This window comes from Sminthopsis crassicaudata, chromosome 3, assembly GCF_048593235.1.
Source record: "Sminthopsis crassicaudata isolate SCR6 chromosome 3, ASM4859323v1, whole genome shotgun sequence".
Classification (NCBI taxonomy): domain Eukaryota; kingdom Metazoa; phylum Chordata; class Mammalia; order Dasyuromorphia; family Dasyuridae; genus Sminthopsis; species Sminthopsis crassicaudata.
Window position 1 is genome coordinate 270,453,605 of NC_133619.1, and position 17,215 is coordinate 270,470,819.

At 32.3% G+C, this 17,215-nt stretch overlaps 1 protein-coding gene across 4 annotated transcripts in view; it reads right to left on the bottom strand.

Moving 5' to 3' along the window:
* KDM6A (lysine demethylase 6A) overlaps positions 1 to 17,215 on the bottom strand; it is a 240,344-nt gene that overhangs the window by 43,557 nt on the left and 179,572 nt on the right. Inside the window, exons 11-17 of one of the 4 annotated variants that reach the window (XM_074300792.1) lie at positions 7,572 to 7,670; positions 7,167 to 7,386; positions 6,484 to 6,618; positions 5,871 to 6,026; positions 5,143 to 5,238; positions 3,423 to 3,527; positions 2,383 to 2,778 (exon numbers count right to left, since the gene is read on the bottom strand). In XM_074300792.1, coding sequence (XP_074156893.1) covers positions 2,383 to 2,778; positions 3,423 to 3,527; positions 5,143 to 5,238; positions 5,871 to 6,026; positions 6,484 to 6,618; positions 7,167 to 7,386; positions 7,572 to 7,670 — 1,207 coding nt within the window. The remainder of the gene's footprint in view (positions 1 to 2,382; positions 2,779 to 3,422; positions 3,528 to 5,142; positions 5,239 to 5,870; positions 6,027 to 6,483; positions 6,619 to 7,166; positions 7,387 to 7,571; positions 7,671 to 17,215) is intronic. The other 3 variants (XM_074300793.1, XM_074300795.1, XM_074300796.1) reach the window with 3 other exon arrangements.

Genomic DNA, 17,215 nt, shown 5'->3' on the forward strand with positions numbered 1-17,215 from the left:
CATTATTGTTTTCTGAAATGGTTCTAAAGATAGTTTTTAAGCAATCAGGTACTAACTTATTTTTATAATATAATATATATATACAGTAGGAACTTTATAGTTCTTGATTTGACCATTCAAATACTCAACATGAATCCTTTACTAATATTCTTCTTAGTGGACACTAAAAACTTGTATTTGTGAATATATTTGTTTGTGTATTTATCATCTCTTTCTATTGCACTTGAGAAAAGGAATCTTGTTTCACTTTTTATATTGCCAGCCTAGTACAATGCTGGGAATTGTATTAATAAAACAACTTTGGTAGACATAGTGTTAAGAAACTTATTTTCAAGCTAAATAATAAATGTCTAAATTACCTATTACACCCCCCCCCATAAAATTAAAAATAACTGCTTCTAAAAATTCACTTTTCCTTCTCCTTTTTCACCAGATTTAGGATTATGAAAACTAGGTCTTTTAACTATTTGACATAAAAACTAATCATTTTGTCTGTAATAGACATTATTAAATTTCTAGCTCAAAGAAATTGAAACTACATCTCCTATTTAGTTTTTATTTCAAGGCTAAACCATACCTTACTGGGGACTGCTTGATAACCTTATTTTTCTAAGAGAATTAAAAGTCTTTAATGAGGTAAAAATAAAAAGGCCTTTTATGCAAGCTAACCAAGTAACTATTCTTCCCTTGATTAACAAAGGTCTCAATTTATTCAATAACTTAGGGAAAAAAGAATGATCTCGATCAGGTTTTCAGTTCAAAGGGCAGTGAAAACTTCATAAACTTCTAGCAGATAAGATCAGATGTCTCAAAAAACAAAATATTTTATAGACTACCAACTCATATAGCCACTAAATTTAAAGTCCATAATTACATTTACAACTATATTCAGACACTTAAGTCAAACAATGGCTTTTAATATTTCTCTGAGTAAATAAGTATCAGAAATGCCACAAATTTAAAATATGGCTGATATTGGTACCACAAATGCATTTTAGGAAGCCAGCTATATTATTAAATACTACAACTCCCTGTATATCCAAATCTTTAATTTGGGCATCTTTCTACTTTAGTTGAGTACTGCTTTTTAGTACTGCCTTAGGCAATGTCATGACTTGAACAACTAAAATTACTAAAATTACTTTACTTCTCTCAAGAGATTCAGTGTGTTAACAGAATGACTATGTTGGCAAGTAACTGTTGGTGCAGTTTCCCTGAATCGCTCTGGGAAACAATGGCACTTGGCCTCAAAAACTAAACTCTATTAGGCTTCATTGTAATGGTTTGAGTGAGGATTTTATGTAACTCCATTGCCAATTAAATCACATCCTCTTTCCACTCGAAAAGTTAAGTTAATTTATCTATTCCCCAATAATACAGAATTTGCTAGAACCAAAAATGCCAAGAAATCTTTGTAAGTCATGTTATATAAATCCTTGTTGGTTTGGTTAAATATTCTGGAAAGCAATTTGGAATTATACTAAGAAAGTGACTAAAATTTCCATAGCCACTTATACATTGTCCTCCAAGATTTCACTAGTAGGCATATCCCCATCTTTTTGTCCCCAAGAAAATCAATGATATAAAATAAAGGCCCCACAAATACCAAAACATTTATATGAGCAAATTTTATATATCAAACTAGAACTGAAGCAAAAGTTAATACCTATCAATTGATGAAAGGCTAATAAACTGTGACTAAAATAACAAAATCAGTGCACCATAAGAAGGAATGAATAAGAACATAAAGAACATAACATTAGAAAGAATTTCAAGAACTGATGGCAAAATAACCAGAACCAGAAAAAAATATATACACTATGATGATACAAATGTAAGTGGAAAGAACAACACTGAATGCTATGAAATTGAAATAGCTAAGTTTGGCCCAAAAAGAAAAGATATGAAAATGCACTTCCCAACCTTCTTTGAAGAGATAGCAGACTATAAGGTTGTGGCAGCTAAGGCTAAAGTGTTGACTAATTTATTGCTCTGTAATATAATTTTCCCCCTTCTTTTTCCTTTGTTTGCAATAGAATATGGGTCCCTTCCAAGGGGAGAAAGATACTGGGAAATGAAGATGACATAAAACAAATCAATAAATATTTTAAAGAAAAATCAGGAACTAATAAAAATGTTATGACAAACCAGGCAAGGTTGAACTTGCACTGAATATATGACCATGTGTAGTATAACTCTAAAATATTTTTATAAAATGGCAGTGAAGGTTTTCAAGTCAACCTTAACTTGTTTAACAAGTTTTTCTAAGTTGTACCATCCATTCAACAGGCTTGCTCCCTGCTCTCAAAGCTTGATGATATGAGAAATAATAAGCAAATTGTTATTTTTATAAAGCCAATAATACAGTTGTTACTGTATTACCTGAGTGGAGTTAGAGAGTTGGTTTTTCCACGGCTCCTCTGCGCTGCTGGTCAGGTTTGTGCGGTTATGAGGTAGAGTGAGTGCGTTTCGCTGCAGGTAAGGCACGTTTCCATTACTTCCACTTCCTGTTATGTGATTATTGCCTATCAAAATAGTGTCTGTACTACCCAGCGTTCTTGCTGTACTGCAGGGAACTGGGCCTGCTGGAAAAGGTCCATTTGCCAAAGGCTGTCCAGGGCAGGCTGGACGGATTCCAGGCTGAGTGACATTAGGCACTCTGGTTAGAGCAACTTGTGGTTGCTGACCAGAGACAGAGTTTGTAGGCAGTGATGAGTCAGCAGTTGGCCCATTAGGAATTCCAGTAGCTCGTACCTGTGCAACTCCTGTTTGTCTCATCTACAGGAAAAAAAGGTAAAAAAGATAATTATTAATGTGAATAAAAAGAAACGGGTTTATGTCTTTTATATATATATATATATATATATATATATATATATATATATATATATATATATATATATAGTGTTAATATATAGTCAAGATATGATGAATTTACTATAATGTTTATGCTAAAAACATGCATAAAATTATAAAAATTTTTTTTAAAAAATCAAGCTTTCTAATAAAATAGATAAAAGGACTTTCTTATATGCTGAATATTCTATTGATAAGAGAACTAGGAGGAAAAAAGGTATTTTCCTCTGGTAAAAAAATAGATCAGATAATTTTCAAAGCCACGGAAATGTTAAAAGTATCTTTATCAATAGCACTCAATTGTCTTTCCTTCTACCACTTGATTATATTTTAATTAAAAAGTAAAATTAAGAATGTCAGATGTTGGGGTGGAGAGTTAGGGAGAGAGGAAAGGATTGATAATAAATGTAAATGATACAGGACAAATGTTTCTAATACTATAAAATACATAAAGCATGTGGTTCTGGTAATTTAAGTGGACATGAAACATCATTTAAGATCATTTCCAACTTTAAAAAATGAAAAAGCATACTTTATAAATCCTAAGGAATCACTTTAATATATACCTGCTGATGTTGTTGCATCAAAACAAACTGACTCTCCAGTTGTTCCAGCATTAGTTTCTGTGCTGGATTTAAATTATTTCTATTTGCACGAAGCTGTTCCAAGTGCTAGAAAAGGGCAAACACAAAAAAGAGAAACTAAAAGTTAAAATTCACGTGTACCCAATATAAAATGGTTACCACATTGGTATATAGAATAAAAAGCCAGAGAACTTCTAGCCATTCAAAATATTAAAATTGCATGACGTGTGGTCTCCTTGATTTCCAATTTAACCACTGCTATAAATTTAATGTTTGACTTGTAGTAAGTTATATAATCTCCTGACCTCAGCTTCTTTAACTGTGACATGAGGGTACAAACTATGCGCATCTTCTAAAGTTCTTCCAACTCTACAATTCCATTATTAAAAGTATGACTAGATTTAATCATTTGAAGAAAACAGTAATCACACATTATGGTTACATGTTAAAATCTACCATTTCCTTTTACTCACAAATAATGCAAACGGACCATTCTGCCCATAGGTATCTATGATCTAAAAAAAAAATAAAAAAAAATAGTCTCTTATTTTTAAATGTTTTATTCTAGCTATCCTGAAAGCTCCCACATGATTTTATTCATTTAACCTTTTTTATAGGTTTGATGAGATAAATGAGACTATTTATTCAGTGTATGTGCCTGTCTTCCACAAGAAGTTAGATTGGGAGTTGGCAGATCTTTGAGACAATCTATTTTCATCCCTCATTTTCAGGTAAGAAAATTTACAAGTAATCCTTTGAAAGTGTCTGGTTGCCTTTAATTGTCCAGCAAGGGCAGCTGCCACCTAGGAGATGAGTAAGGGCAAGAGGTAATGAAAACTATATTCACTTCCACATCCCTTCTCTTGTGCTTCATGTTTAAAAAGGGGGCAGGTCACAGTACTAATTAATTTTTTCCATTGCAAAATAATCCCCTCAAAATCACAAATTTCATCCCAAGATTCACCAAATTCCAAATTATTTTCTCAGTTAATGCAAAAATTGATATAAAAAACTTTCAGATGAATTCAACAAAATTCTTAAAATTTTTTCCAGTTTATTGGAAAACAAAATCTTGCATATTTTTTCTCTTAATCACTAGAGACATCTCAATTTAAATAGCATATGCATAACAGTAATGTAACACCTAAAGAGCAGTATTTTCTTAAAAGCAGTTTACTTATCATTTTTTACTTATTTTTTTTCTAATCAAATTTCACAGACACTCTGGGCTTTACAGTTACAGTATACTAAACTATAATGATAAAATGTATATCATGCACATCAGTTTAGTGTTGTATAATAATGACTTATATGTCTATTCTCATTCCCTTTAGCACTGACTCCAGGTTTTGCTATTATCATAAAAGGGAGAAAAAAATCCTGTTGGAGTCAACATATCAAGCACAAAGAATTCAAAACTTTAGTCTTACGTTGAGTAACTACAAGAGATAATCTCCTGTAATTCAATGAATGTAAAATTAGATAATAGTTCTATATTTTAGCAGTACTAGGAGCTTGATTTTGCCTATGTCTATCCTTATTTTCTAATCTTACTTAATTTAATCATTATGGCAAATGTGGAAGGCAGATTATCACATTTACGGCAGAGAAAACAGATTTAAGGAAACTGAAATAAACTTTCCAAAGGTCATGAAGTTAATAATCTTCTAAACTTAAAATACTCTTTTCCTGGTATACATACCTGTAATTTCTGTGGTGTCAAGCACCATGAATGAACTTGTTGTTGTGCTGGAGGATGTGACACTGTATGGCCACTACTCCAGGTATTGGAAGTATTCTGAAGAAAACATGTTAAAATGTTAAAAAGTTTAAAGTATATGGCAGTTAGCCCATAAAACAGTAACTAATGGGGAATAAATGACAATGAATAGGAATAAAATACTGCAGTTTTATCTATGAAACAATTTTAAAATAATTAATTCTTTCAAAAGTAACATTAAATGATAAATAATTTGAGAAGTTAATACTAAACTTGGGAGGAGGGGAAATCATTAATAGTATATATAAACATATTGATTCTTTAAACCCACCCTCACACCCACCACCCTCAAATTATAAAGCAAATGATTCCTTTTTTAAAAACATGCTGTCATTTAGACCCAACATTTTTTTAAACTTCAGTACTATTGGAAAGTGATGGTGAAAAGCGTTTTAAAATCTTAGCAGCAGGGAAATGAATAAAATGGCCTGATGCATGTAATCTGATTTCTAGCTTTAGTTACTATGATGCTAGGATTTCATGATGAAATACAGTGTTAAAAATGTATAATTATCAGAGAAACTCAAACCTTTCACTCCCTGATGTCCACAAGTATAAAAACTAGAACATTTGATGTTGCAATTTCAAAATCTTCGTGCATTTTGGGACTGTTTTTGGATTGGGGTTTTCTAGTTCTCTAGAATATATACCTTTGTTGGACTAGATGTTCTTTTCCTCTTGGCAGGACTGGACAGGTCATCTACTTGGCTAGAAGGAATCATGTGTAGTGGCAAGGATTGCTGTGAAATTGGTGTTTGACTGAGGCCTAATACAGGTTCAGTATTTGGATGATGAGGTTTACAAGCCTAAGAATCACAGAAGGAAGACAAAAATATGGTTCTATATACTCTTAATTCTTTCCTTCAAATTAAAAACTTTTATAAGCTGCATAATTTTAAAGCTATGTGGACATAGCTGATTACAATGATTGAAAAATCAAAATCAAATGAATTATCAGTGGAGGAATGTGTACCTTCCTTGGGATTTAATTTTTTTTTTTTAATAATATAATCACTGCAGCATTTGTACTTGAGAAATCTCTCTCAAAATCATGAAAATCCACAAAGGTTCTAAATTGGTACCCCAAATTTCTCCCACATTATAGGGAGTATTACCTTGATCTAGAATCCCTTTGTAATTAAATCAAAAGGCTTTTTTATTATCAAGAAAGCCAGTCCTGCGCTTAGTAAAATAAGCTTGACCACTAAAGATTGAAATAACCCTTCAAGCTGGGCACCTGCAGAATATAACCCAACTTCTCACCTGCTGTGCTGTGTTCATGGCACCCTGCCTGGAGGTAAGCTCTGCGGGAATTGGTAGGCTCCATGCCTCCTCAATACTAGGAAGTAATTTAGTTTTATTCTGTAGACTACCTTGTGGAAGGTTACACAACTGAGCCTAGGAAAAATTATGTAAAAAGCAAGTTTAACACAAGCCTACTTTAGTAAGAGCAAGTCCACTAAATCTTCCTAAATGCTGTAGCTAATTATGTTTTAAAGAAAATAGATTCTAAATTTGGGGTTTTAGAAAGATGCTAAGGATAAAGAGGGTAACCAGAATATAAACCTTTGTGAGAATCAGAACAAAGTTGAGCTCTCATAATTATTATCTTATGAAACTTCAAGCAAGAGTGAAAGACAGTGTTTGTGTTCTTTCTCTAAAATGCTATGGAAACTTAAAAATGTAGACAATACATAGAAAAAAAAGTTATGTAAATCAATATGCATCAACTGAGTAAATGTGCAAAAGAGCATATTAGGAATACTTTATATCTCACTTAAAATGGAAAATAAAATAATACTGCAAGCTATGATATGTATACAAAGTATGGAAACAGATCATAAACACCATGACACAACTAGACAAACTTGCCAGCCATCCACCCTCTTCCTGCCTGCTGTGTCATGGGCAAAAATAACTCTTTGTAAATGCTATTTAAATTTTACCTGTAAATACTTAATCCGTGCTGCAAGTGCAGAGGTATTACTACAATTTTTGCTCCTAGTTGCATTTAAGTAGCATTTAATGGCATCCTGAGGCTGGTTGCAAGACTCATACAGAGTGCCTAGGTCCATCCAGGCTGCAGCATGGCCATGGTCCAATTGTACAGCACATATATAAGCCTGTAAAGCATCCATAGGCTGATTTTGCTGTTGGTATAGCACACTATTTAAAAAGAAAAACAAAAAACAAAAAACAAGAAACAAGAAAAAAAGAAATAGAGAACAAAGGATTAAATATCATAAAAGAGGATTAAGCCCAAAGACATACAGCATGTGGTCAAAGATGAAAAGGTCTTTGTTTTAATATATACATAATTATAATATTACTTATCTTATACAATGTCTTACCCTATTGAACACCACGTATCTGCACTTGCTTCTGATTTATCAATTGACTGCCTATAAGATATAAAGGCATCCTGAACTTTTCCAATACTTGAATAGCACCTGAGAAGGATGGGAGGAGGGGGAAAAAGAAATCAAGAATACTTTATTACTATAATGTAAAATTCTTCAGCTATTCTAAGGAGATGTTTTATGTTACTGAAGTATAAAAGAAGATTTAAATTTTCATAAGATGCATTTATATTAACTAATATTTCAACATTACATTTAGCTAGAGTAAAAAATACAGTAGTCTTTTTTTAAACAATGCATAGGTTGAATATACTGCATTTAGAAATTGTCAAAGCCTAAAAATACTGTTAATACCACAACATTTCGTAAGAAAGAAGACAAAACAATCAACCTGTTTTTATTATTACATTAAAGCATACATTTATAAACAAAAAGAAATGACACAGGTAATATTGGTCTAAACAAGGCAAGTTATAAATGTGTTAAATGTGTTATAAATGTGGTTCCCATGGAAAAACAAACTAAAAAGAAGCTCTTTAATTTTTAGGTAATAAAAGATTCTAGAAAGTATTTTTTGAATTAAAAAAAACCTATAAAATTTAAATCATAAAAATGAAAAATTTGAAAATGGACTTGCCTTCAAATTTTTAAAATAACCTACAATGCATGATGAAACATTATTTTCAGTGGATCTGTATTCACTGCCATCAGTGGAGGAAGCAATTTAAGCTAAAACTAATTTTAAAATTTAAACTAAAACATCTTTTTAATTCTTACCAAAAAGTTTTCATATATATAATATATCTTTCCAATGTGGGATTACTTAGATATTTCCCCCCAAAGTAGCAAGGTAGCACTTGGGATGTCTACTCTTATTCTCTGCTTTTACATCATCAGCTTACCTAACTTTTGTAATCATAGATTTTTGCAAAGATATTCCCTTATCACTTGGTCCTAGGGTTCCATCAAGCTCAGGAATACTGCAGAATCATTAAAAGAACTAAACCCATTGGAAGAAAACCAAAGTAGATTAAGAAATGTTTATTGTGCAGACTTTTATCTACAGTTTGATGATCAAAATAAACAATGAAATAGACCAAATATTGAACAAGCAGGCAGGTTAATTGTCTCTAGGAAATCACATAGTGCTTTAATGATAACACTGATGATACAATCACTGATCTTTTCCCTGGGTAAAAGAAGCCCATCTTGTTAATAATTCGTGGCAAATGATGATTTCTAAGATTTAGCTTTAGATCACACTACAGGTCAAAGGGAGAGATATCTTAAGCATGAGCTAGCTACAAAATCATACTAGGAAGCAATTACACAGAAGAGACATAAATAATATCATTAAGGATAGATAATACTAAAAAGGAGACAATTTCTAATACAGTGCTTGTCACATATTGATCAAGAGATAACTGATGAACTATATGTTCTCAAGGGTATTGTATGTCAGTAACAGCAGAGAAAGAATGCCAAACATACTGGGTAGGGGAAGATGTGTAGATTTTATTGAAAAGTCACATCCAAGTCACAACAGATTAAGATGTCGATGGAATAAGATCTGCATAATACCCATTAGATGAGATCAGATTCATTTAAATAACCTTCATCCCCTTCTGGAATAACTTGAAAAATGATCTGTCATTCATTGCTTTCAAAATTGTAGAATAGCACAAATTTCTTTAATCCATCTAGCCGGTGTTCCCAACTCAGTCTTAACTGTGATATAAATTTCTTCAAATATGTATGAGAAACTGGAGTTGAGTCAAAATGTTCCACTGCTGTACAAAATAACTAATAGGTCTAGAGAAACACTAACACATTTGTCCTATTTAAACAGAGAGAGAGAAAGAGAGAAAGAGAGAGAGAGAGAGAGAGAGAGAGAGAGAGAGAGAGAGAGAGAGAGAGAGAGAGAGAGAGAGAGGAAGGAAGAGGAAGAGAGAAGAGAAGAGACTATCTATAGCTCTCTTAAGTCTTTATAATTCTGAATACTTTATGGGATATGTAGGATCACTTGATTCTAACACTAAGTTTTCTAAATATTTTAGTATTCAATTTTCTAAATACTTCCCCTCTCCCATTGCTTTGAAGTGGGAATAATAATATAAAATTTTAAGTTCAAATTCTAAGTATTGTTCTATATTTTAATTTTTCCCTATGTGGCAAGAAGGACAAATGTTCCCTGGTCTAAGTCTTAAGTTCTTTGAATCACTTAATTGTGGTAATTGCTCTATACAATTTCACAATAAATGATAATAATCAAGGTTTGCTTGATTAAAAGACAATCATTGCCTTTTATCACTTTCTTGTATTGATTGTTCATCTAAATAGATTGGGTGGAAAGATCTACAATTAGATGAATGAACTTTTCTTGCAATTTGATATTTATTTTGACTTTTGTTCTACTTGTTTTTTGTTCTAGCCTATGGTCTTCACTACACAGTTTCACTGAGGGGGGGAAGAGGGGAAAGGAGGAGGAAAAGAGAGGGAAAGAGATTGGGGAGAACGGGATGGGGGGTGTGTGTGAGTTGATAGTCACTTGTACAGGCTTCTAATTTTCTTAAAAACAAAACAAAAAAAAAAAAACAAAACAAAAAAAAAAAAAACAACAACAAAAAAAAAAAACAACAAAAAAAAAAACCCAACAACAACAAAAAACACAACCTGACACTATAAAACATGAAGTTTTAATGGAGTCAACAAGGTTTTGACCTTTCTCATTTCAAAAATTTGATTCAACAACTTTTTTCTTTTTTCTTTTATTCTTCCTTGTTTCAACCTTCTCATTTAAATCCATGACTATCAAAGTGCACTTTTCACTTGTTTTGAAATATTTTGTCAAATTATTTTTCTACCTTTTCATCCTCTCCAACAGATGTAGGCTCATAAGCTATGATTATCTTCATGGTAGTCTCTTTGATTATACCCATCATGAGCACTATAAGAAGAAATGATGAAGTATCCATGAAAAGATTTTTATTACTGCCTTTGGATGCACAACGAAAACAACTCTTATCAACTCCATAGTTTCATATTCCAAAGAGTCTTCAAACCACTCCACCATTTAGAGGCAAAATACTTTTGTCGTTTGCATTACTTTTTTAATGGGAATATCAATAATGTTGTTCATTTGTATAAATAGTATATCAATGTGTTGGTAATTGGACAAAGAATACTTATTCAAATACCAACATTTACAGATGGCTAACATTTAAAAATGTTATAAAAGGTTTGTTCTTTAACATTTTTTACCAAGTCTCTGTTCTACCACTTTAATTCCATGCTTCTTTCTCTCTCATCTCTTTTCTGGGTTTCTGTGAATAGTTTTTTGTTGTCCTTTTTCACTTCCTGCCAGTCTGTATTCACTATCCATATCATACCCATCAATTATAGAGATATAATCTCTTATCTATTTATACCTAATGATCCCATTAATTCCCAGGGGCTTACTGACCATTTCTATGCATATGATTACACAAATCTATATTTTCAGTCCTACTGTTTTGAGCTTTAATCCTTTGGACACTTCATTTAGCTAATAAGATAAAAAGAATTTATTAAGCATACAATATGTGTGAGGTACTATGCTAAAAAAAGTGCTAGGGATTCAAAGAAAGGCAAAAATATATAATTAATCTAAATCAGAATTCATCTTTCTCTCAAAACTCACCTCTCTTCTGAACTTTTTTTTTTATTTTATCCCCCCGCCCCAGCTGGGGTTAAGTGACTTGCCCAGGGTCACACAGCTAGGAAGTGTTAAGTATCTGAGATCACATTTGAACTCGGGTCCTCCTGAATTCAAGGCTGGTGCTCTATCCCCTGTGCCACCTAGCTGCCCCTCTTCTGAACTTTAATATGAAATAATATGAAATATGAAATATTCTAGTCTCTCAGTTTTTCAAATTATTATTTGCATTTTACTTATTACTGATATTACACTTTCTCATATTTTCCATTAGCTGCAAAATTTTGTCCTACTCTTTTTCTTACAACTTTTATATCTGCTTTCTTGTCACTACTTGCATGGCTAGTAACAAAATGCAATGTTCATTACCTCCTTGGAATGTTACAATGATAGCTAAATTGGTCTTCTGGCTTCAAATATTTCTCCTTTTCAAACTATACTCCACACAGCTATAAAACTTATTTTTTTCCCCCATAATCACAAGTACTACACCTAGGCATTTCCAAATGAAATAGATGTCTATAGGTCATTATGTCCATTAGAATCAAATATATACTCCTCTATTTAGTTTATAAAGTCCTTTTACCTTTCTTATAAACTAACTTTCCAAATTATGTACTCATGCCTTGTGTTCCCATATATTAGAATCTAACAAAAAAAGGAGTGAGAAAAGTAATTTCTTAAAGGTTTCAAATATGTGAATGGGAAAACTGGTAAAGAGAAAATAAAGTCATAAGAGAAAACTGATTTTGGAAGTTAGATGAGTTTTACTTTAAAATATAGTGAGATGATGATAGTACTTTCAAGTAGAACTGTCAGGTAGTTGGAAAGGAAAGACTGGAGTTAAGGAATATTCAATGATATAAATTGCTATATATATATATATATATATATATATATATATATATATATATATATATATATATATATATATATATAGTTACTAAGGTAGAACTGATATCTTTTTACAAACCAGAAAATATTCAAGTTTTGTTAATGCATAAGAAAGATTAAGGGGAATAATGAGGTAAAAGAGAAGAACAGGTCATACCTAAAAAGGTTTGAATTCTCAAAAAGAAACACGTATTTTACTTAATAGGTGACTGGGAGAGACTGATAACTTTTGGAGGCAAAAGAATGCAGAATAAAGTTCTACTTTAAGAAGATTAATCTGAATGATGTAAATTAGATTCTAGTCATAGTCAAGAAGATTGGGAGAGTTGTAATAGTGGGCTAGAATTAAAGAGAAAAGGTCAAAAAATAATGAGCCAGATGTGATTACTATTGAGAAATGAAAGGGATTAAAATGTTTATTAATTATGAAGAAAAGAGAGGGAAAGGTAAATAAAATATCCTAATTTTTGAGGGTGTTGGTTCCATTTAGAGAAATGTGAATTTTGCAACGAAGTACAAACATGGAGGAAAATCTACTATTAATTAATTAATTAATTAATATGAAAATTATAATATGAATTCCAAAAACCAAAAAGAAACACCATATTCAATGGGGATACACTAGCAGCTTTCTCAATGAATACATAAAAAAGGTGTTCATTCTCACTGCTACTAATTGATCTACAGCTCTAAAAATGCTAATAACAGCAAGAAAACAAAGGTTTCAAGCTAAAAGGAGATAAAATGATCTCTGTTTACTGATGACATGATGCTTTACTTAAAATGAATCTAACTTACTAAATTTACTAAAAAAGAATCAGAAATCAAAACTAAAGTATATAAAAACACAAAATACAAAATAAACCAATAAAAATAAAAAATTACTTCTGCATGAGGACAACAAAATACCCAAAGTGAATAATATAAAAAGAAATTCCAATAAAAATGATGGATGCATAAAATAATTGAGAATCAATCCAACTTTCAAAGCATATTCAATGTTTATGTAAATTCAATCACACAATTCTCTTTAAACTTTGGAAAAATAATCAGTGCTTATCAATGGGCTATGCCGATATAATAAAAGTTAAATGCTAATAAGTTATGTTTCAATGTTAATACAATATCAAGCAAATTATCAAAGGGATATTTTACAAAAACCAATAAAATAATACCAAAATTTATTTGAAGGAAAAAAAACTGGACAAAATTGAAAACCATTCTGGGAGAAATTAAGCTTAAACCTTACATCAAGTTTAACAGTATAATCTAAATAGACACACAACCTTAGAGCTAAAGATTACAACATAAAAGAATTTAAAAGGGGTAGCTAGGTGGTGCAGTGGATAGAGTGACAGACCTGAAGTCACACACACACACACACACACACACACACACACACACACACACACACACACACACACACACACACACACACTTTAAGAGAGAAGCAGATAATATAATCATCCACAGCTAGAGCAAAGGAGTAAAAGAAGGTTTAGTGAATAAACACTTATTAAACACCTATAGAGATAAGTACAGGGGAAACAAAAGAAGCAAAGGCAATCCTTGCCTTCAAGGAACTAAATAAATGGGAGGGTAGGGGTAAAAAGAGGAGAGAAGAGATAAACAATAAATACAAATAAAATATATATCCAAATAAAATAATTAAGAGGGAAGATACTAGAATTAGGAAGGCTTTGTATAGAATATGGAACAATTTCAGTTGGTACTTAAACCAGAGAAAACAGCAAATAAAATGAGGATACAAATAATTTCAGAAATGGGGCATAGCTGTCTTAATTGTAGACTAGCATTACCAGATTGAAGAGTAAATGGCAGGGAATAAAGTATAAGAGGACTGGGAAGTTATAAAAGGTATTGAATGTCAAATAGGATTTTGTTTTTAATCCTGGAGGTGATAAGGAATGGTTGGAATCTATGGAATAAGGGGGATAACACAATTAGATGTGCTTTAGGAAAACCACTTTGGTGGCTAAATAGAGGATGGACTGGTGAGAGACATCATAACTTGAAGCAGGCAGAGTGACCCAAAGGCTACTGCAAAAATGAGAGAGAGAGAGAGAGAGAGAGAGAGAGAGAGAGAGAGAGAGAGAGAGAGAGAGAGAGAGAGAGAGAGAGAGAGAGAGAGAGAGGAAGAGAGAGAGAGGAGAGAGAGAGAGAGGAAGAGAGAGAGAAGGAGAGAGAGAGAGAGAGAGAGAGAGAGAGAGAGAGAGAGATGAGGAGAGAGAGAGAGAGAGAGGAGATATTAAATTTTTGCATGAATAAAATTAATGTCTCTCATTCTGATGTTTTTAAATAAAATTAATGTTTCCACTCTGATGTTTTTAATCTAACAATTTTTTAAAATGTTAGTTAAAAAGGTAGGACAATCACGAGAGAGTGGTACTCACAAAACTATGAAGGAATGACACGTTACTCAAAACTTCAGGTATAATAAAATGTATGCAATTTTCTTAACTATCTGAAAATTTTCTGATTACATGAATGATATTCACAATTTCCGATTACAATTTTAAAGCTAAAATCTGTAACAGTACATGTAATTGTCAAATATCAGTCTATAACTTGAGGAGGAAAAAGGAAAAGTAAAACAATTTTTCAGGTTAAAAAAAGAGTAGCTTTCTGAATAATTGAACAACTGTAGGCAGAATACTTATTAACTTTCTAAGATTATAAGCCATATACAACTTATCAATATGCATTGATGAAGTAGATTCATTATAAGTTCTTTTCCCAGCTGGTAGCAAAATTTTTTGTTTCTCAATGGAATTACTTAATTTAATCACTTGTGTTTCTTGATGTCTGAAGCTTTAAGCTTTTTCTTGAGATGATCTGTGCATTCTTATTCTTACAATTTGGTATTCTGTTTTCTGTGTTCAAAGATTCATTGCAATTTTCTTGAACTACTTTTCACATTGTGGTGGTTCATATTTTTTTGACTTTTGTTGTTCTTCTGAGAGACCTAAAATCTGTAGGAAGCATGTCTTCAAGATCAATGAACTTTGAATACAGTGCATATTTTGTTTTAATGGTGCTTTTTTTTTTCCCCCTCTCCCAGTTGTCCTTCATTTCTGTGTATTTGCATTCCTAATCAGTTGTCAGGTTGTCTTTCTTTCTTCCCTTTTTTTTGGGGGGGGTGGGGGTGGGATGGGGTGGTGGGGGAGTTATTTGATGAAATGCCACATTCAAAGTTTATTTTTGTTAGGTGGACCATAAATTCTGCTCTGACAATTTTCATCCCTTTGTTAAACTACTTGGGAAAAATATTTTGGTTCCACAGAATCCACAGGGTCTTCTGCCTCATTAGATGCATTACTTGCATTACTTCCCTTTATTTCCCAGTATTTAATTATAGATGTCCAAATTAATTTAATAGAAATAGAGGGAATTTTTTTTCTGCTGTTAGCATCTTCTGTGTTGCATTATTTGTTTACGTTCAAGATCCTTGGTACTTTTGTCTTTTCTCCCATTAATTTTCTCCAGTTGCTCACTTTCTAATGGTTATTTCCTTGGAGACTGGACCTCAAAGCATGTAAAGCTTCTTCCCATACTGGCTAATTCATGGTTCACCAGCCAAAGTCTTTGCACTAAGTAAGTGACTTTTGGAAACACAGACGAGCCCTACCTGAATATTGGGCTCTAATTTAATGCTTAATGAGATGCCATTTAGCTTTTTGCACCCTGTATACTTGGTATATTACTACATTCTGTCCCTTCTTCTATGTTCCTTAGTTTTGCAGTAGGAAGAATTGCCATATGTTGTCACTGCTACCTGGATAGTTATATCATTTGGAGTTTGGACCTCAGAGGCTTTAGGAGATTGTAGGATTGAACTCTACTATAAATCCAAACATAAGTGCTGCCCTTTTATCTCTTTTCTTCTGTTCTCCTATAAGCATCTTTTGTAGAAGAGAATATTTGCATGTTGTTGGCTACAAAGGCCTCAGACAATTTCTGTGTAGTTTGGGGTTTGGATCTCTATATACCAAAAAGGAAGTATTTGGTGGGTGGGAGTAGAAGGGAGTTAAAAAAATTAGTTTCAAGTACATGGAGTGGGAAGGTTGTAGGGGAGAATTAATCTGAGCTACTCATTAGTTCTCAGAGATTTTGGCCTTTTTTTAGGTTCCCAATGTCTTAGATCAGGGGTCCTCAAACTACTGCCCGTGGGCTAGATGCGGCCTGCCAGGTTATGGGAAATGGGCTGAGGGGCGGAGACAGAGTGTGAGTTTTTGTTTTTACTATAGTCCAGCCCTCCAACAGTCTGAGGGACAGTGAACTGGCCCCCTATTTAAAAAGTTAGAGGACCATTGTCTTAAGACTATGGAGACAACTTAAGCTGCTTTATCTTTGAGACTTACTATGTGTAACACAGGTTGGAAAGACCATGAAGATAACAGAAAATGTCTAGACTTTGATTTTTTTGGTCATGACTCAAGTATTTTCATTTTCTTATAATCAAAATTATCTATTTAAACACTAATAATAATAGCTAGCACTTATGGACTATGTACTATAGCTAAGTACTTTATAGATATATCTCACTGGATTCTTACAATAATCCTGAGAAATACTTTCCCTTAATAGGCAACAGAGATTGGTTACTTGCAAGTTTCAGAGGTAGATATGAACTTAGGCCTTCCTGAGTCCAAGTCTAGTGCTCTGTCCACCTTGCCATTATCTACTGATAGTGTTATCCTTAAGGAAAGACAGGTACTAATGTACTACCAGAAGCTAAAAAATGCATCAAACATTCTAGAAAAATAATGGAGAATTATGACAAAAGTGAACAAATATATTCAATGGAAAAGATTTTACTATCTTTTGGTTATATTTAATGCAAGATTTTAGATTAAGGCTACTTTCTTATTATATTTTTTCAAAGTTCTCCTTTATTTTGTGTGTGGGGATGTGTAACGTGTGTTTTAACCATAAAGATAAAGATAGTGATTGAGAAAAAATTCTTTGCATCGAATATCTAATAAGGGTCTATAAGTATTCAAAACATACAGAAAATTGACAAATG